This window comes from Silurus meridionalis, chromosome 25 (genome assembly GCF_014805685.1).
Source record: "Silurus meridionalis isolate SWU-2019-XX chromosome 25, ASM1480568v1, whole genome shotgun sequence".
NCBI classification, from domain to species: Eukaryota; Metazoa; Chordata; class Actinopteri; order Siluriformes; family Siluridae; genus Silurus; species Silurus meridionalis.
In genome coordinates, this window is record NC_060908.1 from 3624021 (window position 1) to 3649405 (window position 25385).

At 37.4% G+C, this 25385-nt stretch overlaps 1 protein-coding gene across 1 annotated transcript in view; it reads right to left on the minus strand.

Moving 5' to 3' along the window:
* Nucleotides 1–547: 547 nt before the first annotated feature.
* tek (TEK tyrosine kinase, endothelial) overlaps nt 548–25385 on the minus strand; it is a 28524-nt gene continuing 3686 nt past the window's right edge. Inside the window, exons 2-23 of the mRNA XM_046839120.1 lie at nt 18194–18493; nt 17190–17300; nt 15541–15693; nt 15281–15412; nt 13770–13907; nt 13561–13686; nt 13309–13454; nt 12845–12989; nt 11824–11982; nt 10763–10897; nt 9947–10240; nt 7175–7486; nt 6911–7047; nt 5757–5967; nt 5001–5111; nt 4624–4814; nt 3144–3257; nt 2975–3045; nt 2818–2858; nt 1211–1307; nt 1020–1119; nt 548–754 (exon numbers count right to left, since the gene is read on the minus strand). Coding sequence (XP_046695076.1) covers nt 680–754; nt 1020–1119; nt 1211–1307; nt 2818–2858; nt 2975–3045; nt 3144–3257; nt 4624–4814; nt 5001–5111; nt 5757–5967; nt 6911–7047; nt 7175–7486; nt 9947–10240; nt 10763–10897; nt 11824–11982; nt 12845–12989; nt 13309–13454; nt 13561–13686; nt 13770–13907; nt 15281–15412; nt 15541–15693; nt 17190–17300; nt 18194–18493 — 3299 coding nt within the window. The 3' untranslated portion in view covers nt 548–679. The remainder of the gene's footprint in view (nt 755–1019; nt 1120–1210; nt 1308–2817; nt 2859–2974; nt 3046–3143; nt 3258–4623; nt 4815–5000; nt 5112–5756; nt 5968–6910; nt 7048–7174; nt 7487–9946; nt 10241–10762; nt 10898–11823; nt 11983–12844; nt 12990–13308; nt 13455–13560; nt 13687–13769; nt 13908–15280; nt 15413–15540; nt 15694–17189; nt 17301–18193; nt 18494–25385) is intronic.

Below are 25385 nucleotides of genomic sequence, written 5' to 3' on the forward strand. Positions count from 1 at the left end.
GTTGCAGTATTTCACAATGCTCTTACCCAAGTGATAGCATTTCACAAGAAGTTTATTGGTCCTTTAAAAGCCACTGAAAGTTATCCAATATTTTGCACAATGCCCAACATACAGCAGCCAAAACTTTCAAAATGGCTGCCATGTCCAGCTTAGGATTTTCAACACACATCTACAGCTTGGGCAGTTTACATACTGCAGAACAGCTTCCTCTCACACTCACTCATTCACTCACAAACACACACTAATTTACTCTCACTCATACACTCACTCATTCACACAATTATTCACTCACTCATTCATGCAATCACATTCTCTCAGTTATGCTCACTCTTTCCCTCACACACTCCCATTTCCTCGCACACACACTCACTCACTCATTCACTCACCTACTCACACTCTCTCAATTACCCACTTACTCATTCAGACACTCACTCATTTATTCACATACTCTCACTTACCCACCCACTCATTCTCACAAACACACACACACACACACACACACAATCGCTCAGCATCACAAAGCAACACAAATGAGAATACACAGATGTATGATCTAAAACTTTATCATAGTAATAAGAAAAGACACAATGTGTGCAAAAAAAATCTCTAGTCCGTGAATCCTGATCACAGGATTGCATAAACTTTATGATACATGTCCACTGCGCACTGGGAGGTAAAATCAGCCGGCCTCTTCAGCAGAGCAGTCGATTCCCGCATAGGTGAATTTTTCATACAGCGTCGTGTTCACATATGTCTGAGAGAGAAAGCGAGAAAAACAGAAAAGATTCATGGGAAATGTTCGCTTTAATAACTGGTCGTTGGATGAACACTGGGAGCAGAATCAAGAATCATTTTCACGTCACATTCAAGAGTTTCGTTTTTTATTACAATCACACTTAAACCCACTTAAACTCCTGCTCTAGCTTCTCAACATGACATAATGAAAGGTCAGGCTCTTTTTCACTGTATATCCAAAACCGAATCCAGAACTGGTTCACGTGGAATCCAACGTGACCTACCTTTCTCTCCTCCAGCATACGGTTAAGCGACACCAGGATATGAGCGAACGATGGTCTCTCGTAAGGCTTCTCTCTCCAACACTGCCTCATCAGCTCATAGCTAAAAGAACCAGCATGGAAAAACACGTTTATTAATATGTTCATTGAGTGACCATGAGATAGGAATAATGTCTAACAGCACACACACTTACACTTCATCATCACAGTTGAGTGGTTTCTCCAGGCGATAACCCTGAGGAAGTTTCTCGTAAAGCTCAGCGCAGGTCATGCCACAGTAGGGCGTCCCACCTGCCAAAAAAACAGTTAGACATTGAGATCTACGCAAGCAGAATTAACACCATCAAAAATACTTATAGAGAGTCTGTCCTGTTCAAATGTCTGTTATACACTGTATATACGTTTGTGAAAACCTAAACATCACACTCCTACGTATGAGGTTCTTCCACAAACTGTAAATGCTACTGCTTCTCCCATTTTACATTTAGTCCCCATTTCCTGTTATAGGAACCTCCACTCTTCTGGGAAGACATTCCACTAGATTTTGGATTGTGCTTGTGGAGATTTGTGCTCATTTAGCCACAAAGGAACAATAGGAACCTTAATTTTCCAAAAAGCTCTTCAAGAAACTTACAAAAACCATCTTTTTTCCAAATCACTGCAAACTATATATTGATATGTTTGTAGACACGTAACCATAAGATTAGTATGTGCTATTTAAACATCCTATTCCATATTCAATCCACATTTCAGGTTATAAGAACCTCCACTTCTCTGGGAAGATGTTCCACTACATTTTGGAGTGTGCTTGTGGAGATGTATGCTCAAGGTTAGGTGAGGGGGTTTGGGGTGCAGACAGCATTCACATTCACCGCAACATGGTTCGTAGGGTTGGAGCTCTATAGCAGAAAATCTTCCACTCCAACACTTTTTGGCTGAGAACATCAAGCGTTCCAGAATTTGGCAAAAAAAGTGTCCCATATATTCTATATAATATAAAAAAAACACACAACAGGACATGCAGGAAAACCTTCAACATGCGAGGTGCTGAGTCTTACTGAGAATGAATCCCTTTCTGACCAATCAGATTCGAGAATTAGTGTAGCTGATTGGTTAAGGCAAGCTTCAGGTCCATAGTCCAATGCCTTAACCAATAATTCTCGAATCTGATTGGTCAGAAAGGGATTTAAATCCCAGCCACATAGAGCTGATACCTCTGGGCCCCTAAGCAAGGCCCTTAATCCCATAGCTGCTCTGTTGTATGAATATGATAAACAAAGCACCTCAGGATGTCTCCTTATGGCAAAATATTGTACAGTGGAACCTTAATAGTTCGCAACTTTTCATTTGGAACCTGAAAGTTCGCAAGAATCCGCGAGTGGCTCGGAAGTTTGAGGTAATTTCAAAAGAGTTTGTAGTAATAAATGACATTAAAATGTTTGAAAAAATGTTTTTCATGCACAATTCCCTTTGAAAAAGGAACCATCAAAAGGAGAGTAAAAAACTTGCGGTTCTTTGTTTCTCGTGAGGAGTCATAAAACGTAACCCCCGTGAGTATCGAGTTTGCACTGTATATAAATATTAATCATTTTCCCATAACAGCACACACTGGAGTGTTTTATTGCATATCTATATGTCAGGTATTGTCTATGGATATGTCTTTCGTTTTCTCAGTATTACTGACAGCACTATTTTCCAGATGGACTTTTCATCTAAACTCTTCTCTCATACAGTTTGGGATGATGTTATGCAACAGTTTTGGTTTAATATGTGAAAATTAGATCTGATCTTATAAACACACCTAAACTCACTACCTCCCAGAGAAGCACTCCATATGACCACCTAGAAAAGTAAAAGAGAAGAAACAATTACTTCACTAATCTCTACTTTACATGTATTAAAGGTCTGAATTATTCATCATTCATCTTCCTAAGCCAGTAGAATGTGGAGTATCTTACACATCACTGTTGGTTGTGTACACACTGTAGTTGAGGGACTCTATGGCCATCCATCGCACAGGTAATCGGCCCTGAACACAAAACACAGACGATTTCCTCGATCCATTAAGTTCTATAGTGCTGATATGATTACAGATTTCAAATATTATCTAACAAGAGATGAGATTACCATGGTCTTCTTCACGTACACCTCTTGTCCTCGCGAAAGCCCGAAATCGGCAATCTTTGCCACATAGTTTTCACCCACTAGGATGTTTCTGGCTGCCAAGTCTCTGTGAATAAACTACAAGAAGCAGGAAATTATTTGAATTAAGAAAATACAAATCAGAGTTGCATATTAAAAAAACATTATATGGACAAAAGTTTCTGGACTCCTAACTTTTCTCGCCAAATGTAGTTCTTCACCAAACTGTTACCACAAACTTGTTTGAAGCACACAATTGTATAGAATGTCTTAGGATGCTGCCTCTAATCTGCTTTACATGTTTTGGAATGGAAGATCTCCTGCTATAGAGCTCTGTCCTCAACTCTACTGAACACCTTTGGGATGAATGTGAACGCTGACCGCACCCCTCACATCACCTACTATACATCGGTACCTGGCTTTACTAACACTCTCGTGGTTGAAAGAATCTCCATCGTTACACTTCAAAATCTGGTGGAAGATCTTCCCAAAAGACTGGAGGTTATTGTAACAGCGAATGGGGATTCATTGTGGATTTGTATGCTCCATAAAACACTGAAATCTTCTGCTCACAAACTTTATTCCATATAAGGGTTTTTGTTTTTGTAGGTAGGAGTGTGGTTTTGAAAAAGAGAAAGAAGTAGCTGATAAAGCACAATGTTCTTCATATATCTCAGTTAGGAAGTTGGGGTCAGAGTGCAGGGTCAGCCATGATACAAACCTCCTGACATGATATTGGACCAACAGCAATCTCTTCTTGTCAGTTACCCAGAACGTTTTCCACTGAGCCATTACTGCCCCAATTGTCTCCACATGAACATCGTAAAACATTCTGGAAACCACCAGAATGAACCAGAAATTTACATTCACATCATCTCTTTCTCAGATTGATGTTGTTAAAATGACACAGTTGTAGTTAAACTGTACTTAGAGTACAATTGTTTTCATTGGGTCTCTTGAACTTTCCTCAGTACAAAATGAGATGTGTGGAAAGTATTATTTCAGATTATTTCAAAATAATGATTATAATAATAATAAAAGTCATCACAGATACATCACACACAAAAAATCCAACTATCGCCTGAAAGCTATCCTGGAAAAATACGTTTTAAGAGCAGATTTAAAAAAAAAACAAAGCCTTGACTTGTCTAATCTCAATGGGGTGCACTAAACTAAAAGAAGAGAAGCGGAGATTACACCTTGGAGTTTGGACAGTTAAAACATGAGACAAGTTATGAGGTGCTATACCATTCCTAATAGGTCAGTATACGAATTTGTAAATCAATCCAGAATCTACCAGAAGAATCTACCACAAGATTTTCAACACCCGAAAAAGATAAAATGGCGTGCAATCTTTCTGAGGAAAAAAAAAACGACGTTTTTAACTCTATTCAGAATATGAAAGTGGAATGTGTCGATGTTTTCATAGGATCTGAGAATTTCTGCGCATTATGGAGAAACAGACCTGTTTCTGGCTCAGGTAGTCCATGCCTCGAGCGACGTCTGCGGCGAAGTGTAGGAGCTGCTGGGAGGTGAGCGTGGAGGCCGTGCTGTTAGCAATAGCAAAGGCCGGGTCTGTTTCCAGCACGCGGCTTTTCCGCAGGAAATCCAGCAGGTTGCCGTGAGGAGCGTATTCGATTGCCAGGTACAAATAACCTGAGAGAGAGATGCAGAGTTCGGCTGTGAGGTGAGCAATGTGATGACAGTGTTTATTCAGGGATCACTCTGGGCAGCACAGCAAAAAAAAAAAAAAAAAAAAAGCAGTAACTGCTCATGAAAACATCAAGGAAAATGGAAATTAGGAAAATGAGCTTGGATTCAGAAAAGTGATATATTACACACCTCGGTGCTCGCAGGCTCCCAGCAGGTTAATGATGTTGGGGTGATGACCTAGTTTACACAGCACCTCCAACTCACCCGCAAAGTCCCTGTGATCATCTTTGGAAGCGTATTCTGAGAAACACACGAATTCGGGGTAAGTATGCAATAATTTTTCCTCATGATTTTTGTCTCACAAGTCTCCTAAAGGACAGAGAATATAAAATAATCTTTCACCCAGAGAGCATGAACAGATTTGGGGGTTTTTTTTGTTTTTTTTTTGGAATCCTGGCCACGGATGACTTTGGCATCATCAGGAATTTATCTTGCAACACAGTTTTAATTCTTCTGTGGGTTTCAATATTTTTCTTAAAGCTCTAATAAAGGGGGATGAAGACACACACCCCCTGAGTGGCTTCAAATAATATTGTCTTCCTGTACATCCTGCATTTCCACCAACCAAGTCAGGATGGAGTGATGACCGTTCAGTGACTGTGATCTGGAACATCAAATCATCACTGCTGCTGATTTATCTCAATAAAATGATTCCTAAAAATATATCAAGATAAAACACCATTTCTTCTCATAATAGGCAAAACGTCCTCCTGGCGTATTTTCGGTTACATGCTGCTGAAGGTTTATGCTTTTACTGGTGCTTTCTATGCTCCAAAGTGGACAAAGATTTCAATTCTATTACAAATAAAAACAGAACATTTAGAGATTTATTCCATTCTAAAAACTGGACACTAAACCAGTATGATAACCTACTACACTCCTCACCTTTCATCCGCTTGATGGCAGCATCCATCCTCAGGCCGTCTTTCTTAATCCGAGCCTTGAGCACCTGGCCGAAATTTCCTTCTCCGATCACATCCTGGAACTTGATGTCACTCCACTCCAGCATGGGGTAGGACACGGCCTGTGTCGAGCTCGTCGCTTTCTTCTGAACGTTTAAAGACCCGGAGCTAAACTGGACCACAGGTTCCTCTCTCTGAGAGATGAGAGACATCACTGTTAGAGACAAAACGCATGCGTGATCCTGCAACAGCTGAGTTAATGCAGAATCCTAAGAGGTTGGAAAGGAAGTGTAAGCGTGCAGTGGTTTGCATGCTCTTTACACTCTGAAATACTTGTAAAAAGTAGAGCGTAAATTTATAAAATACAGAAACATTTTTTTTTTAAAAGGAAACGTTAATCTGGTCGGAAAGAATTTTGAAACCATCAAAAAACAAAAAAAATACTGAAACAAGATCATAGAGGATTTCTATGGCTTTTAATTAAAAATGAAAATAAATAAATAATGTAAATAAAAAAAAAAAAAAGAATTCAAAAATAAATGTCAAAATTTATATATATTATATATTATATATTTATACTTGTATGTACTTTTATACCTTAATAAATATATAAAATAATTGAAAAATAAATACATTTCATAATTTATATATATTATATATTTATAATTGTATGTACTTTTATACCTCAATAAATAAATAATATAAATAAATAAATATAATAATAAAAAAATAAATATATTTCATAATTTATATATATTATATATTTATACTTGTATCATTATACTTGAATAAATAATATATATAAATAATATAATAATTCAAAAATAAATACATTTCACAATTTATATATATTATATATTTATACTTGTATATCTATTTTTTTATTTAATTTTTTTAAATTGTAAAATGTATTTTGGAAATGTTAGTATTTTTCATTTTATAATAATATCAATATTAATAATAATAATAAAAGTAAAAAAATATATAGTTACTATGTCATCCTTAAAGGTTGGACCAGCCAAATATCTCCATAATGTCTAAGTCAGATATTGTCAAATATTCCTATGCTTTTGGGAACACTTGGTGCCCAGTTAGAAAAAAAAAACTCTCCCAATAAACACACACACACACACACACCATGCGTCTCTGTAAGGAGGCTCTCTTGAGCTGGAGAACGATGCAGAAAGCCAGCAGGATGGTGAGACAGGTCATTCCAGCAGATCCCAGAATGGCATAAAACAGCATGTTTCCATCAGCTCTGAACCCATGCAAACCTGAAACACAGAATATATACAACTGTTTAATAGAAACCTTTTACAAGTATACAGACTGTTTGTGTGTGTGTGTGTGTGTGTGTGTGTGTGTGTGTGTGTGTGTGTGTGTGTGCACGTGTGTCCTCACGTGAGCTCTCCTGTAGTGTGAGTGTCCTCAGAAACACCTCTTCCTTCTTCTTGCTCTCCCCCATGTTATTAATAGTCCAGAGATGCAGTTGATATTCTGTGTTTGTCCTCAGACCTCTCAGCATGAAGTGCATGGAATTCTGGAACGGCTGCACTTCCAGATCCACCTGCTGGCTGTACACCGCCTCCACCTTCTCCTGGTAACGAATGATCACCTTGGAGATGGAGTGGCCTTCAGCGATGGACCAGGTGAGGATGGCTGAGGAATCGGTGATGTTCGAGGTGGAGACATCAGATGGAGCAGGAGGAGGTTCTGCATAAATAAATAAAAAATGGGGATGTGAGAAATGAGCTTTTGAGTAATGACTGATCATATTTCAAGATCATTTCTACCATTATGTCTAAAGCAACATGCTCTTATTGATTTATAGCTTTAAAGGTCCTTCAGTTGTCTTTTAGGGGGAAAAGAAACAAAAGAACGAAAACTAATATATATATAAGGGACAGTGTTATGCTGGAACAGCTACATTTTATGCTACTGCATAAACATCCTAAACAATTGTGTGGTAACAGTTTGGGGAAGAACCACATATGGTTGGAAAAGTCAGGAGTCCCAATGCTTTTGTCCATATAATGTCTAAATGCAAAAATAGATTCTTGAAGAGTTTTTTAAGGAAACGGGAAAATAATTACGGGTGTTTGGAATTGCTTGTGATTTTTGGAAATATTTTTGGTTCCACCTTGCTCTCTGATCGTCTGTTTGATCACTTCCCAAGTTCCTGTTTCTCAATCTTGTGTATCGTCTGATGGTCTGCAATCTGCTAGTCTTTTTAATCAAACAGCATTTCCTGCTACTGTCACTATCTCTGCTGCCTGACTGCTGACATCTGGATCAAAACCAATACAGACGGCAAAAATGTATCTTTTTTTATCAGATTTTGTTGAATTAATTAGTTAATTGAGGGTTTATTTATTAACCAATACATTTAATTTCTTTTTTTTTATTAATATGAATTATTAAAAATATATAACTAATTAAAAAAACCTAATCTAAACCTAAAACCTAACCTCAATCAAACTTCAAATGGTTAATAATTATTTTGTTAGTATGAATTTTACTGTTGAAATATTTAATTTCTTTTAGTATCTGATTTTGTTGAATTAATCAATTCATTGAGGGTTTAAAAGATAAATTACTGTAATTGCTTTTATTAATTAATTAATTCAACAGTGTAATTGTGTTTTTTAATCATATGAATTAGTAACTATATAACTGATTAGAAACTTTTTAATCAACTTTAAATAGTGAGCAATTGTTTATTTAATTTCCTAATAAAACCTTTTTTAATTAATGTACTAAAATGGATACAAAAGAATCTTCTATTTATTTGCTTTTATCTAGCATATATTACATTTACATGTAGTTGTTCCTAAAAAGTTCACTAATTGTGGTAGAACAGTCTCACATTTAGCTCTTATTTGTAGTAGTTTAGCTCCAGTTCTGTCCCACCTCATGAAGATTATGGACCTTCAAAGAAATAGATGCCGACCCCGCAAACATCCCGAACCATCAAGAGACGTATCAGTGCCATTTGGATTCCACTTCATGTAGAGTTTGGACATTGGACCTCTTTGAGTGTTTAAAGGCTCTGGCATGGAGAAGCTGGTGTTGGAGCTATGATCTCAGATGTCAAATTATTTTATGGGTTGCTTAGTAGCTCCTGGTTCCATAACCTCAAACGACTGTATAAGACAGTAGAAAGGACCTTACTCATAATCTAACACTCTGGTGCTCATGTTAGTTCTCACTTTCCAGCGTTTTGTATTGTTTTTAAAATTTATAATCACACTCTTGATATCACCCAAATGAGGATGGGTTCCCTTTTGAGTCTGGTTCCTCTCAAGGTTTCTTCCTTGACACAGTCGCCCTCAGGCTGCTCATCAGGGATTAATACACTTCTTCTTCTTCTTTTGGCTTCTCCCATTAAGGGTCGCCACAACGGATCATCCGTCTCCATACCCCCTGTCCTCTACATCTGTCTCTTTCAAACCAACTACCTGCATGTCTTCCCTCACCACATCCATAAACCTCCTCTTTTCCTCCCTTCTGATGGCTCCATCCTCAGTCCCATATCCCTCCTCTGCACATGTCCAAACCATCTCAATCTCGCCTCCCTCACCTTGTCTCCAAAACATCCTTCAATTCTGTAAAACTGCTTTGATACAATGCCCAATGTGAAAAGGCTACAGAAATTAACTTGAACTTGAACTTTAACATGTATGGCAATTATACAACTAAGCAGGTGAGGTTTAATCCAAAGCAGGTTTATGGTGCTGCGATTTGAACTCACAACCTTCCAAACAAAAGCATTTCCCATATTATTATTATGTCTATTATTTCTGCACAGCTTCTGGGAAATGTCTCAAAACTGACAGAGATAAAACAGAAGCCATTAATACCTACGAATATATATATATAAATTACCTTTAATGGCAAGTAAGTAGAAGTATCAAAAAACATTATCATGAACCCATAAGAACCAGTGACTCCTAATAACCCTGGCATCAGTATTCGTAACAGTATCAGTTTCAGTACCAGTATATGTATTAAATTTCTTATGAAAATTGATTTCAAACCTTGAATGGAGATGTGTAAAAGTTAAAGAATAGTTCTAATTGAAAGTTTCTAAACTTCATATATCGCCTGGTCCTATAACAAAATCAAAACATTTCCAAAACAATCTCGCAACATTAGACTGAGCCCCTAATTTACCATTGCTGAGGGTCCAGGCGCTGACCGTGGGGCAGAAGTGACCTGCTGCTTTGCTGTTCAAACTGACCCTGCACTTGTACTTGTGTCTGGGTCTCAGATTGTTTAGCTGGATGCCGGTGGAGTTTAGAGGCAGCTGGAACCTCTGTGGCATGTCGGAGTCCTCAACCTGTTCACACTCCACATCGTAACACCAGTCGTCTTTAGCCAGATCTGTGGCGGGAGCAGAATCCCAGGACAGGGACAGAGACGTCTGATTCACCGGGGTCAGTTTCAGTCCTGTAGGGAGAGTCACATCTGCAGGAGAGAGAGAGAGGAACACATTTTACTCTCCTAATAAATGTAGAGTTGACTTGCAAAATAGGAATGTTGAGAAATACAATTAGTAGGAATGCAGAAATATGGTTTATTATAAATGTATGGCTGAAGATTACCTTCAAAGAAACCGTCATTTAGTGTCAGAATGTCAGAAAAACTATTTACAGTGTAAATGTGCTGCACAAAAACCGTTTTATACCTAAAATTTAACAAAACTGTTTTTAAACTATTTGTAACAATTATGCTAAATATATATCTTTTTTAATATGCAGTATAACACATTCTGTATTATTTTTATTTAAAAAACTTCCTGTGATTTAATTGTAATATTTTATTATTTCATCCTGATTCTGAAACTACACTTTTTTTTTAAATGTATATTTAATTTAATGATTTTTTCTTAGTTTTTAACTAACCTTCTTTTCTAAAAACAGGATTGTGTGTGTGTGTGTGTGTGTGTGTGTGTGTGTGTGTGTGTGTGTGTGTGTGTGTGTGTATTACCAAGTTTCTGTGTATAGAAAGTAGCATTAGGTCCTATTTTTCCTGCGCCCCCGGGTCCTTCCCGACTTAACCTCACACCTATGATGTACTGAGTCATGGGGGAGAGATTCTCCAGCTTCACCTGCAATCCAATCACTTTATACACACACACACACACACACACACACACACACACACAAATATACAGGTTTCATTACCACTTTGTGATCACACAAATATACACAAGTACACTACACAACCCAAAAGTGCATGAACATGTAGTCAATCACAGACATATTGCTTGTTGAACTTCCCTTTCCTGATGAAGTTCCCCTCTGGCTGTAAAGATAATCAGATTCACTCTTCTAAAAAAGGCTTTCCACTAGATTTTGGAGCAAAATTAGGTTGTATTGGAATGAAGGGTTTGATCTGGTTTGACATTTGGCAGCAGTAGAATCACCCTCAATTTATATATATATATATATATATATATATATATATATATATATATATATATATATATATATATATATATATATATATAGTATATCTTTTTTATATATTTTAGTATATAGTATATTTGATACTATTGTTCATGTTCTAGAAATATTATTGCATTGAATCTGTTCTTGATTAGATCTGACCTGTATCGGTTTTAATGCATTTTGTAATGTAGGTTGTTGTAGCTGTTATGTTTTAGGTGAAATAACACATGGTACTATGTGAAAGATGCATCATGCAGTTCTGGGCTGTACATTCTGTATAATTTCTGGACAATTATATTTGTATATAATTGTGTATTTATTGTACATCCTAGATTATCTTCATATCTATATATCTCTGTATGTATTTTATATATATATATATTTATCTTTCTATCTAAATAAATGGTCTAATCCCTAAATTACACTACTACTTTTTATACATTTTAAACAGATCTGTGGTTCAATCTCTAGTAAAGAGACTTGTTCTGAGGGAATTCAATACTATGAAGGTGTAAAAATATGAACAGTATTTAAGGGGTTAAACTCTTTGATTAATGTAATATAAAATATGTCACAGTGAGGAGAGAATGCTGCTACCTTCCACCGTGTTCCACCGTGACGAATTGGCCTGCTTGTAGGTCACGTTGACTGAGGTGACAGGTCCATCCCCAGTGTATAGATCCTTATTGACCTGCACTACAAGATGGTACGGCCCACTGCTGTTTAGGGTAGGAGGGTACTGCGGCTGTGGAGGAACTGAAACACACACTAACGTCAAGTTTCTGACCTCCGAACTCGCATTAGGTATCTAGTCACGTTAAGCAACACTTCATTAGAAGAGATAACGTCTGAGATCAGTCTGTCATCCAGCGGCTTAGTCTGGAACCTTTCGGTTTAAAATGCAGAAGAATTTCGGACAAGATAATAATCTGAGCTGACTTTTGTGTTTGTTTAAGATTAGCAGTGGGACAGAGTGAAAAGTTCACTGAGAAGGTTTCCGTCAAATTATAAGTTAAATCCATTTGAATTACAAATACTAAGTAGTAAATAGGTCTAAACCACTGAGAAATCACCCTCTTACAAATTAAACAATTAAATAAATAAACAAATATATATATATATATATATATATATATATATATATATATATATATATATATATATATATATATATATACACGATACGATATGATATGATACGATACAATACGATACATTAAAGATATATATGACACTGCTACCGATGCAATTCGATGCAATGGAGAAAAATCTACTGCTTTACAATTCATTATGTACAAATAGTTCACTTTTATTTCTTTGAAGATTTACTGTCTGTCTGAACCAATTTATTTAAGTGCCTTCTGACTTATAAGGCATGGCCCTTCCACATACAGGCCTTTGTAGTGCAAAAGAAGACATTCTTATCCTGTCCTGTTTTTTAGAAAGATGCAGCTCTACCTCTGCCATGTTAATCTGTGTGTGTGTGTGTGTGTGTGTGTGTGTGTGTGTGTGTGTGTGTGTGTGTGTGTGTGTGTGTGCACGTGTATCCCTCACAGACCTCTGGGTTTATCAGTCAATCCTCTATTTATGGTTAGAATTACACTTTGGATGTTCTCACCTTTAACATTGACAAGGAACACTTTCTCCACTGCATTGCTGGTGGTCTTCACCTGACAGACCCAGCGTCCACTGTCAGCCTCCGTGATCCTGTCCACCCTAAACATGGATGTACTTTGGTCACCCACGGTCTCTGTGTCCATGGCCTTGTCCAACAACACAGAAAGACAGGAAAAATGAAAGAAAGTACACAATCATGTGACCTGTCAGTTCCTTTATGCTTTGTATTAATGAGTCCTATTGATGCTGTATGTTGATGTTGAGAACACAGGAGCTACAATGGATGTATAACCACTCGATGCTAACAAAAAAGGATGGCATGCTAACATGAGCTTATGTTGGTGAGATACATAAAACCAATGATTTCTAACCATCAATTTCACTGTACCCAGTTGAAGGTTTCTGACTTCTGAATTACTTCCATGTAACTGAATGAACAAATGAGGTAGGATCACTGAATCTTACATGTACAATGCTCTTGTCTGGTTTGAGCAGGATGATTTCTCCATGTAGAGGTGCTGGTTGGCCCTGGACAGAGCAATTCACAGTGTATGCTGCTCCATAGTTCAGGTTTGTATCACTCAGGCTGCTAGCGATGACTGGATCTTTGTCTGATATCAACCAAACAACAAATGAGGTATTTCATTTTGTCCACAAATATTTTATTGACAATACGATAATAAATACAGCCATTTTTTTAAAATGTTTTGCTCTTGCCTTCTTTCTCACACCGGGCGCCATGTCTCCTAGGACACACACACCCTTTAAAACGGTCGCATCCTACGCCCTTGTCACACGCACACTGCAGTTTGCATCCGGCGCCGTAGTACCCCGGAGCACACGCTGCAGACATGAACAGCATGAATTTTCCACATATATAGAATCGGAATAAACATCTGATCAGGAGAATAAAATACATCTTGTACCCTCACTGCAGTTCAGACCCTTCCACCCAGAGGCGCACGAGCAGCCGTATGGATCTCTCAGGCAGAACACCAGCGATCGACACTTGCCGCCTAAACAGCGATCCTTACACGTCTTCCCGAAGCGGCCCTCACCGCACACTGCGTACACACATCAATTTCATGACATTGCAACATTTCTTAATATCTTTAATATCATCAAGGGTCAGTCATTTTATGATCCAGTAATTTTTTCACTCCTGTTGAAATGTTTAATGATGTCAGGATTATGGACAGGAACTACGTTTCCCACTGACTACACACTGCACGCTCATGTTTCTGCAGCTGACTCACATTAACTGTTAATTGGCACGTGTATATAACATTTCACGCTCCTCTTTTTCTCAATTTAGTCTTTCCACGGTTGTTATTCAAAGTCTTCATGCTGAAGTTATGGTTTCCTCATTCATTTCTGGAATAGATTTAGGCCTTCTCGTCCAAATGAATTGAAGAATTTGATGCTACTGCATCCAAAATTTACTGTACTGTAATTCGTTAGTAGCTTTTTCACGTATCTGTACTTTACTGAAGTGTTTTTACACTTTTACATTTACTTTAACACTACATTAACACTTTTTACGTAAATACATTTTGCGAAATCAGTCGTTCCTTTTGATTTATGAGCGGATAAAAACGAAACTGGTCAAACACACAATAAGCCGCTAATCGGAGTCGAGCGCGCGCTCTGTTTTAGACTTGTTTTGATTGGCACTTTGTGTACCTACTGAACATTTAGCTGAACATTAAGAGAGGAATAAATGATGGAGTAAACTCTTGACTTCAACTCGCCACAACACCCATGGCCTCATTTGCATTATTTTTTTTAAATACTTGAAAATAAGGTTTTGGGCTCATGCTAATTTTAAAAGATATCAATCAGTGTTTGGCAACAGTGTTTTTCAGTGTTGATTAAGCAAAGGGTCTTGTGACAAATAAATTATTGTTATAGAAACATTATAGCCATTAAATACAGTAGTACTTTGGATACTTAAGTAAATTTTAAGCAAATACTTTTGTACTTTTACTCAAGTAAATGTTTAAAGGGACCGAATTTATCTCTAGTTTAACTCAACTACATTGTTTGTGTACTTCATCCACCACTGCCAAAAACCCAACATTGCTACCAAGTTGGGGAGGAACCACATCTGTCCCAATACTTTAGTCTCTAATCAGTTATTCTGACAGGTTTGTAGGCCAGATACTCCTTCTCATGCTCAGGAAGTGTTTCACCATTTGCAAAGACTTCCTGCTTTCTGATTTGTCTCTATTGAATTAGTATCACAATAAAAAAAGAGAACGTCAATGGACTGTTTACAGTTCTTAATAATATAACTGATTAGTTGTTTTTGGTTTGAGCCTTCGGAAGGATTTTTGTCATTCATATTTTACTATTTTATTCCTAGTTTTGACATTTAATATCGTTAAGCCTGAGAGAAGCAAAATCCACGAGATATTTAAAACCCTGAGTGTGTTACCTGTTTCACAGGTGGGACCCTTGAAGCCGGGCGGACAGATGCACTCTCCTGTTTTATCATCACACACTCCTCCATTTGTACAGGCTGGGCATTGTTTAGTGCAGTCAGAACCCCACAGGCCTGCACTGCAGTCTAAACACACACACACACACACACACACACACGTGTAGTACATGTATATATAAGTTATATACTATTAGTTCATAGAAAGTTCTAGATCTTTTTTTTAAGTAAGTTAAACAAATAACTGAAGCACTGACTTCTGACAATGAGGCGAGTGATGGCGGATGCAGACCGTCCTTCTGACATGTAACGGATGGTGTAGAGTCCTGCATGGGATGGCTTCACATCGTTAATGGAATAGGGAACCGAATCCAGGATGTCTTCTTTAGGCACGGAGTGTGCGAAAAAGTCTTTGGTACAGGAAGAACAGGAAGAGAAGAATGAGTTGAAATTAAGAGAAATTGCATGAAATGCAATGTTTAGGCACTTTAACTCTTACTAAAGTTGAACAAATCAGATCAGACCGTGTTTAAATTTGTTCCCATTAACATATGGCTTGCTAGAAGTGTGTAAATATTGGTGTGTGAGTTGTGTGAGACTCCAAAAGAACTACCAACATGGAGATCTCACTCTTATTAGGTTTAATGTAAGATCCATGTTCAGTTACAGGTATTAATTTGTATTCTTCAGTGCTCTGTATCAGGGTTCAAGGAAAAATCGTTTGAAATCTTTTCTTTAGTAATCCATTTTGGGGAAGGCTTAAATATTTTATGTAGAAATGAGTGCTACATTTACAACCTAAATTCTAATATTTGTTACAAGAAATTGTAATTATTTATTTCCAACAGTTTATTCTCTTCATTTCAGACGTGTATGTGGATGTTATATTTTTTGGTCCAATCAGATTTCAGCCTCTATGTGCTGCCATGTCAATCTTATCTGCCCAGGGCCTTCAGAATCAGTAGTGCTGGCCGATGTACCTTAGACTATATTAGCAGTGGGTCTGTTTCTTTAACCAATCAGATTTCAAATTCGCCTCACAGGGCCAGCTGGCTGACCAAGAATAGCATCAGCATTTTTCCATCCTCTGATTGGTTGGTCAGAGGGAAACTGTTACAGCCAAGTTCGACAAGCAAAACACGTCTGTAGCACTCTGCACAAATTAATGCATCAGAGTATTTTATGCCCACAATGGCTGAGGGAGGAAGAGAAATTGATTTGGTCTCGGGCATTCTTACAAATCCATTTTCAAGAAAAGCTAGACATCGTCAGGAGGTCGGCCAACCCCGAAGCTAGCTATCGTGTCTCAGCCCGAGAAAGGGATGTTCACCATTTCCAGTCCAGTGCCTACTAGTATGCATCTCTGGTGAGTAGGTTGTATTTTATTAAATTATTTTATATTTTTGTCATGTTATTAGACAAATATTGATTCTGAACTGCTCCAGATGTTGTTGGTGCACAGTTGCGGTTGTAGTGTAGAGGTTTGGAGTCTTAACTGGGTTTCTTGCTTTAGTAAAATGGTATTCACCCTCTATATGTGAAATGCCTCTGTCTCTGTAATGTGACGTAATAGTGGTGGTATTAAGAGATGGATTATGTCGGGGAAAGTCCTCACTGAAGGCCCAGGTACCAAATGCACGGCCCACCACTGGTATCTAGGATCTGTTGGAATTCTAAGTAATTTTGTTGAAAATTTCCTACAATGTAACTATCAGGAAATCGCTCAGGCATGTCCAGGAATAAGAATGTACTCAGATTTATGCAGTCAGATTAAAAAAGTATTGGCGGGAAAAAACTTCTCTCTTGCTGTGAAATCTGACTTCAAATAATTTTCCTTTTGAATTTCCTTCTTTCCTGATACAATTTGAAGTCTTTCTAAACATAAGTATGCTGCTTGTGCACATACCATCCTTGTAGATGATTGTGTCCTCTTCAGCCACTTTCTTCCGTGTGTACAAGATGGACACATCGTCTCCGATGCTGGCCGTCACCGTGAGCGCCTCGGGAAGAAACGACGCTGAAAGATCAAAACATTTCTGAAACATGTCAAAGTTTCCCAATAGAATTTATGAGAAAGATTGTTTATGAAACACACACACAAACCAATGCTGTGCATTAAATATGGCCAAGTATGACTACACAAAGAGGTGCATTGTTCCAGGAAACCCAAACCTACTGAAAGACAGATTTCATAAACCAACCCCCCAGTCGGTGATGTTCTCATAGATGCCACAGGGGGGTAAAAACAACAAGTTAGATCAGGAAAAATCCAGCATTTTGAATTAGGCAATTTAATAGCATGATATTGGAAATAGACCAGGGTTTGCTTGTTTTATTTTTCATGCTTATTCTTTGCCCCTTGGCAAATTCCAGATTTATTAAAAAAAAAAAAAACATGAAAATGTTAAAACAGTGCTTATTTGTGGACAAGATCATGGCAAATAGTTTTTTAGGAAAAGTCTATATAGAATTGCTTCAATTATTAAGAGCTATCAATGTCAGGAACTATGCAGTGGTATCAAAAAGTTTCAAGACTAGCTCTGTTTACAAGAAACCTCTTTATTTATCTACATTTGCTCGGAGGTGAGATCATGTTGTTTCCCACGAGAAACTCACATGTGAGAAGAGCTTGGTGACAGAATAGCACCAGTTGCACAGTTCTAAATGTACACAGGACGACGTCTTTTGGCACACTGACTTACTCAGTCCGGTGCTCCCTGTGACTGTGCGAGCAGCCTTGTGCTGCCATCTGTTGGCGTGTTCCAAAACTAGAATTGAAACCTTTTGATATCACCTTGTATGTGGATTCATTTCTGATAATGAGCTACATACAGATTCAAATCCAAAATCCTTAATGTGAATAAACAGGACCTGTTTTCCCACTTTCATCATTTTTACAGACATGCTTACCTTCGTTTAGCATTTTGTACGTGTACACATTGCCATTGTTTGAGTTTTTGACCTTGCAAAAGAAAGCCCCGAATATGTCGCTCCGTGTCCTCCAGGAGAATCTGGCTGCAGAGCGATATGTCTTGTCTGCTGTGGAGCTTAGCAGCGTTTGCTGAGGCAGAGGGAACCCATGTCCCAGAGCAAGCGAGGCCGGACCGGAGGATGTCCAGTCGTTGCTCACACACTGAAGAGACGCGTCTGCTGAGGACACTACAGGATCTGGGTTTATCAGCGTCACATCCGAGATGTCCACAGCGCTGCCTGAGACACAATTAATGATGTACATATTAATAGCAAAAAGCTTTTTTCGAAAAATATCTTTAACACATGCTCTGACATTAGTAGTAATATAAGTAGTAATATTAAATGCATAAAAAAAAAAGTCTTTTCACAAACATTATATATATAACAATCATTTTTGAAAGGAATCTCGTTAACACGATGGTACGTTTTCCACCACAGGAACATACATTTTTGTTCTACAAGAGTCTGCATTACATCACTGCATACACCATCATTTTTCCCATAACAACATGACAATCAATTTATTACTTAATTTCCTGAATTGCTCCAATTAACACAATGTAAACCGTATTCTTACTGACATAGATTGCCAAAGTCATACAGCTCGAACAATAAACAATTTCATGAGAAATCCAAACCAGAACATGTGTTATTTTTTACATCATTTACCTCCAGTGATTGCTTTTTCGAGAGAAAAAAAAACAGCTTCCAATACAGGTTTGTTCTAAGCACTGCGCTTTGTTACTTTTCATACTGTTTAACAGACCACAAGTCTGAAATCATTGAAATGATTAAGATCATTTCAATAATTTATCTCTACATCTAAACAACTTTGGCTTCGTTAAATGGTAAACATGTGCTACTTGAAATCTACTTGCTACTTACAGTATTCTGTCCAATCTGGCTGACTGACATCCGCGTTACTGCTGTAAAAACAATTCCATCTTTCCAGGTTTTTTTTATTTGATGGCACAAGTAAAGCCACAGATCTCAATGTTAGTAGCTTCACTTTGGAGCTGCAGGAAACAGGGTCAGCCAACAACATCCAAAAAATAAAAAACACTAATCAGAAGGTCTTTAGCTGTACGCCTATAAAAAGTAAACTTTCTCCACCTACAGCGCTCCTGAATCTCCTGGAGACATAGGAAACACATTCTCCTGATATCAGACTTAATTAGTCCTTCTCAGCTTTCATCTGTTTTGGTGTTGTTAGGAGGGACGAATACCCTGGAAACCATAAATTGATGGTTTCCTCAGAAGTTTCATGGAAAACACATGCCAGGCCACAAGTATGGCTTCTTGAGAATGGCTTATTGATTACTTTCCATACTGTTTAACAGACCACAAGTCTGCTTAAGATCATTTCAATGATTTATCTCTACATCTGAACAACTTTGGCTTTGTTAACTGGTAAACCTGCGATACCTGAAATCTACTTGCTACTTACAGTATTCTGGCCAATCTGGCTGACTGACATCCGCGCTATTGCTGTAAAAACTATTCCATCTTTCCAGGTTTTTTAAATTTGATGGCACAAGTAAAGCCACGGATCTGAATGTTAGTTGGCACGACAAATACATCCCCGGCAAATAAATATTCCTGGTCAGGATCATATCTGCAGAAAAGAATAGTGGGCAGTAAAAGCACCCAGTTTCTCTGATTTATTGACTCGATGAACGGCATGCAAGCCTACAGGCGACTCAGTGGGGCCTGGCAACTGATAAGGTGTCATAAAAGCCTGTACAGACAAACCACAGGCCAAATCCTGGGCCTATAATCAGGGTTTCCTCCATGGCACATTCACAAACCTTTATAGAATTATTGAACATTACTACAATCATCTATACAAGACTTTATTATGAAACTATCATCTACATTGTTATGGAGGAAGCTGGGTTTTGTTTTTTGTTTTTTTTGCCTTTTTGCTTGCTTTCAAAAGTTCTGGTTTGTTACATTTTGTTACAGTACAAATCAAACCTAATATCAGCAAAGACATTAAAAGTTATTAGCGGATTATTTGGTTCATTAAATCAAATGGATTTAATCGGAAACACAATAATTGTCAGGAATAAAAATGACTCTTGACCAAATGTGATCCCAAACATTCCAGAAATGTTCAAAAAATCAGCCTATGCTGTAACAGGTCATGGAATAAACTTTGTTGAAGGTACAGCTAAATATTTGATAACCTCCTACTTTAAGGGATCCGTAAAACAATTGCTGGATCCAAGGAATGTTTGCTTCGTTCCAGTCGTTCGGCTGAAAGAAAAGTGTCTGTGCAGTTCGACCTACAGCTGAGTTATAGTTTTCCTAACAGGAGAGCAAATAACAGTGAACAGAGGATTGCAAGATGTTTTTCTGTCTTGGGTTGAAGACACTGAAATAACTAATGAAAGAATGCAGATGTTCACGAACTGACAATTATAGGACACCTATACACAAATCTCTACAGGATGTTATTCAGGAAAACCAATGAACCAATCATTTTTAATATACTACAGTACATCACGCTTGAATTTTTACTGCAGTCTCTGCATTATGACACACTGCACCTTACTTCTCTTGTTAAACAGTAACGTGTTTTAGGTGCACCAAGCGTTCATTAGCTGTTAAACAAGCGACATTTAGACGCCTTGGCATGAACCAACTTCCAACTCCCTAATCCACACACTCCACTTTGGAGCTGCAGGAAACAGGGTCAGCCAACAACATCCAAAAAAAAAGAAACACTAATCAGAAGGTCTTTAGCTGTGCGCCTATAAAAAGTAAACTTTCTCCACCTACAGCGCTCCAGAATCTCCTGGAGACATAGGAAACACATTCTCCTGATATCAGACTTCATTAGTCCCTCTCAGCTTTCATCTGTTTCGGTGTTGTTAGGAGGGACGAATACCCTGGAAACCATAAATTGATGGTTTCATCAGAAGTTTCATGGAAAACACATGCCAGGCCATTGAGTATGGTTTACTGACTACCGCACACCGATTATAGATTATTACTAATTTAGTTTTGCTTGTTAAGTTCTGCTTATTGGATATGGGATTGAGTTTTGTTTACTGAGTACATTTTTAATTAGAATTGCTAATTGAGTTGGATGGATTATTTATCATCAAACTGAGTATTTCTAATTGCGAATTTTTAATAAGTGTGATAGTCTATTGTATAAGGCTCAGATAGATAGATAGATAGATAGATAGATAGATAGATAGATAGATAGATAGATAGATAGATAGATAGATAGATAGATAGATAGATAGATAGATAGATAGATAGATAGATAGAACCAGGAACATCCCACAAAAGCTGCAGTTTTGGAGATGCTTTGACCCAGTCGTCTAGACGTCACAATTTGGCCCTCTTCAAACTCACTCACATCTTTATGCTTGCCCATTTGTCCCGCTTCTAAAACATCAACTTTGAAGACAAAATGTTCACCACCCTACTAACAAGTGCCATGATGAAGAGAAAAACTCAGTGTTATTCACTTTACCGCTCATATTATTATAACATCATCATGTTATACCTGGTAGGTTTAGATATGAGGATAATACAATGAATTATATACAGGCTAATCAAATCGAATGATTGAATAGAATAATACAATTATTTACAGAATAATTGTCCAGAATGACATAGAATGTACAGAGTGGAGCAGAACTGCATTATGATTACTGAATGTTTGACTTCTGATCAGAAGCTTGTGAGTTCAAATCCTAACAAAACCAAGCACCCACTGCTTCATTGTATGAATAAGATCATTGTGCATCGCTTTTTAATAAGGGCATCTGCCAAGTGTTATAAATGTAAGTATGGCCTACTCAGTATGTCTTATTGACTAAAACATTTGCAGTTTGGGTAATAGAGTATGACTTACTTGATAATAAATTATACTTCACTGTGTAATTATTGAATATAGAGTTTATTGAAGAGTCATTGTTTCACAAGTGGGGATTATCGAGTATAACAGAGGTAAAGATGTTTTTTCCCCAGTATGTTTTATATAGTATGGCTCGATTGATATGGCTAATTTAGCTTGCTGCATTGCCTATAGGAGCATTTGACTTGCTTACCTGATTGCCTGGTTAATTGTAAAGGAGGCTCAAATGGATTGTGGAATTGGGAAAATTGACATTTAAATCTGACATGGGATAGACAGATACTCTGCACTTCCTGCTTGATACCCTGGAAGTCATGTGACTGCAAGAACAGCAAGTAAGTTTGCGATTTGCAAAATATGACTTACTGTTTCTTTTAATCAGTTTACACAGGCTGTTAAGGGTTTTGGAAAGTTACTAGTGTGCAAAAGAGGGAAACCTCGCCCAGCTATTGTTGTGGCAGGAATAGTACATTGCTAAAGATCTATGCAAAGGGGTGTTGGGGTTAAACTTTACCACACACACACACACACACAAATGAAGGTGAGCAGAGCCTAATTTTAGGAAGACATCAGTCACTATGCATGTAGGCTTTGTGTCTGTTTAATGTCCAGTGGACAATAGATACATAAACACTGTTAGTCAATGGTTTATTAGAGTGTCTCTCTGACTCCTAATTGTCCCCAAAGCCTACCAACTTCCCCTTTTAACAACCTGCATTAGTGTTAAATGCTGTCACACTGCTGTATTCTCTCCAGTTGTTTTGCTGGAGTTCTGCGATCGTAATGAAATTCGAAATGAAATAAAAACAAGATAAAAAGAAATACATAACGCACAGTCACGGTCTTGGCTCTATCTCGAGATCTGGGTTTTATAATCAAAAAGGCATGCGAGGTCGACTAACAAATACTGAAGTTTACGTGCGTTTATTTAACCAGCTGTCAGAGGCAGATGTTTAAGTTTTTTGGGTTTTTTTTCAACCAACATTCCACAAGAGGTTACGAAGCATCTGTGAGGAGTTACAACTGGATCCGAGACAATTCTAACGAGGGAGTTGCTGATTAGATAACGATATATTTTGACAGAGTAAACGCTAATCAAATGAATTACGGAGGGGAAATGGAACATGGCGGAAAGAAAAACATTAATTCTCTTAATACGGGATTATCAATATTTTGTTTCCTTGTGGGACAGTGAATGGTTGGTATTGTTTGGGTTTATTAAAGGCGAAAGCAGGTTTTTGTGTTCTTTTAAAACTGGATAAAGATTCACACATGCAGTTAGGCAATAGGTGGATATCATTAAAAATTCGAATACCACTTTTTTAGACTAAAATTGTACTATAAATAAAAATATAACTAATTTACGATTATAATTAAAGTTTTTTTGCAACCTGCCAGCAAATGATCAAAGTAAAACTAAATGCTATTAATTAGAACTGATGCTACAAGCTAATCTCACAGAAATGGACACCACCATCCTTTCCTATATAAACACGCTTGAATGTGACCCATAAGTGAAAAAGAAGTGTCTATTTTTACCATTCCACTGCCCTATATGGGCATAACAGCAAATCCCTGGTCTTGTTTCTCACTGAATTTTGTAAATTCCAGTAGTTATTTTTCAGTTATTTGCCAAAAGCAAATTTAGTTACAAATACAGTAGTTACAGAGAAACAAATGGAAAAGAAAGTATGGATCCTCAGATGCCTCCCCAGAAGGAATTCCCCACATGGAACTTCCTTCTAGTTCCCTTTGTGTTTGTGTGTTATGAATGTTTGTTTTTCTCTAGATGTTAGCATTGGCAGTTTTCTGGTTCCTTCATTTTGTGTCTGATAAATGATAAATGACCAATTCTGGCCATATGTTTCTGTAAAAATGAAATTTCCAACATTTCCTTTTTTTGCTTTTAGAGGAAAGTGATAGCTCTGTGGGTAAGATGTTGGATGTCTGATCAGCAGGTCATGAGTTTAAATCCCAGCATCACCAAAGGCCATTTGACTCTCAATTGCTCAGCTGTATAAAAAAGATATTTGTAAGTCGCTCCGGATAAGAGCATCTTTCAAATGCCATAAAAGTAAATATAGAGGTGAGGGTCATGGTGGCAGTAGGAGTTCCAGCCCCAGTCCAAGGTTTCAGCTCTTTCTCTGGAATCCTTAGACATTCCCAGACTAATTATGTGATACCATATTTCGATAGGCCTTAGGGCTGCCCCAGGATCTCCATTTAATGGGACTACAATTTTGTAAGGCGTCAGAAGGACAAGGTTTCTTTAAGTTCAAAGGAGAAAATTTTTACTTGTTGGCTTTAACCTATCAAGGAGAGTAAGCCAGCCACCATTTCAGCAAAACCTTATTTCTGTATCATGTACCAATGAACCAATTTTTTTGGTTAGCACTGGGACATATGGTTGTAGACTGACTAGAAAACAAGCTTTGACTACATTGAACTCCTGCTTCATGTCTTTCTTATTCAGAAGTAAAAAGAATCCAACATTTGAAAGGGAAAATGCTTTAATTTTACCACATATCCAGGTTCTTCATTCAAAATGCTACTTTTACTTGTACTTGCAGTAAATACAGTAGATTTATAGTGGCATATGAACAATAATGAGTTTCATTTAACATTTAAAGGCTATACAACTGAGTCCAGCCCAAACATTCCCGAAGTATCTCAAAGTTGTTAGAATGAAGAATGACTTTGTTTCTTATCTTTTGCTCCAAGGAACAAAATCCTGACTTGATATTGTTGTTGCAGGAGTGATTAGTGGGTGTTTAAGGAGGGGACTGAAACACATGGATACTAAACCAGAGGCACTACTATTATATCCGCGTTTCTAACAATGAAATCGTGAAACTGTGTGTTCAGTATGCTCTAAATTTACATTAGACCATTGTTTTAAAAGTCAACTGGAATGTGTAAATCTGCATTGATGGGAATGAAGGAAGCTGTTAGGAGTATGGTGGTTAATCATGGCTGTTGAAGACAAGGGGGCTGAAGATTGTTCTAGAATAATATTTATAAATGTGGGAACAAACCACATAATATAGAAATCGTTGTCAAATTTCGGTGTAAAAAGATTTGAGAAAAATGGAACCAGGTATTAAGTGAAAAGTCTATTAAAATTAATAATTACCATGAATACTGGCAAAACTGTGCAGCAAATTCTCACACACTGTTTTCAGAATATTATTTTAGTTTTGTGTGTTTTGGTTTTAAAATATTTTGAAATAATTCATGATTAAATTAATTATT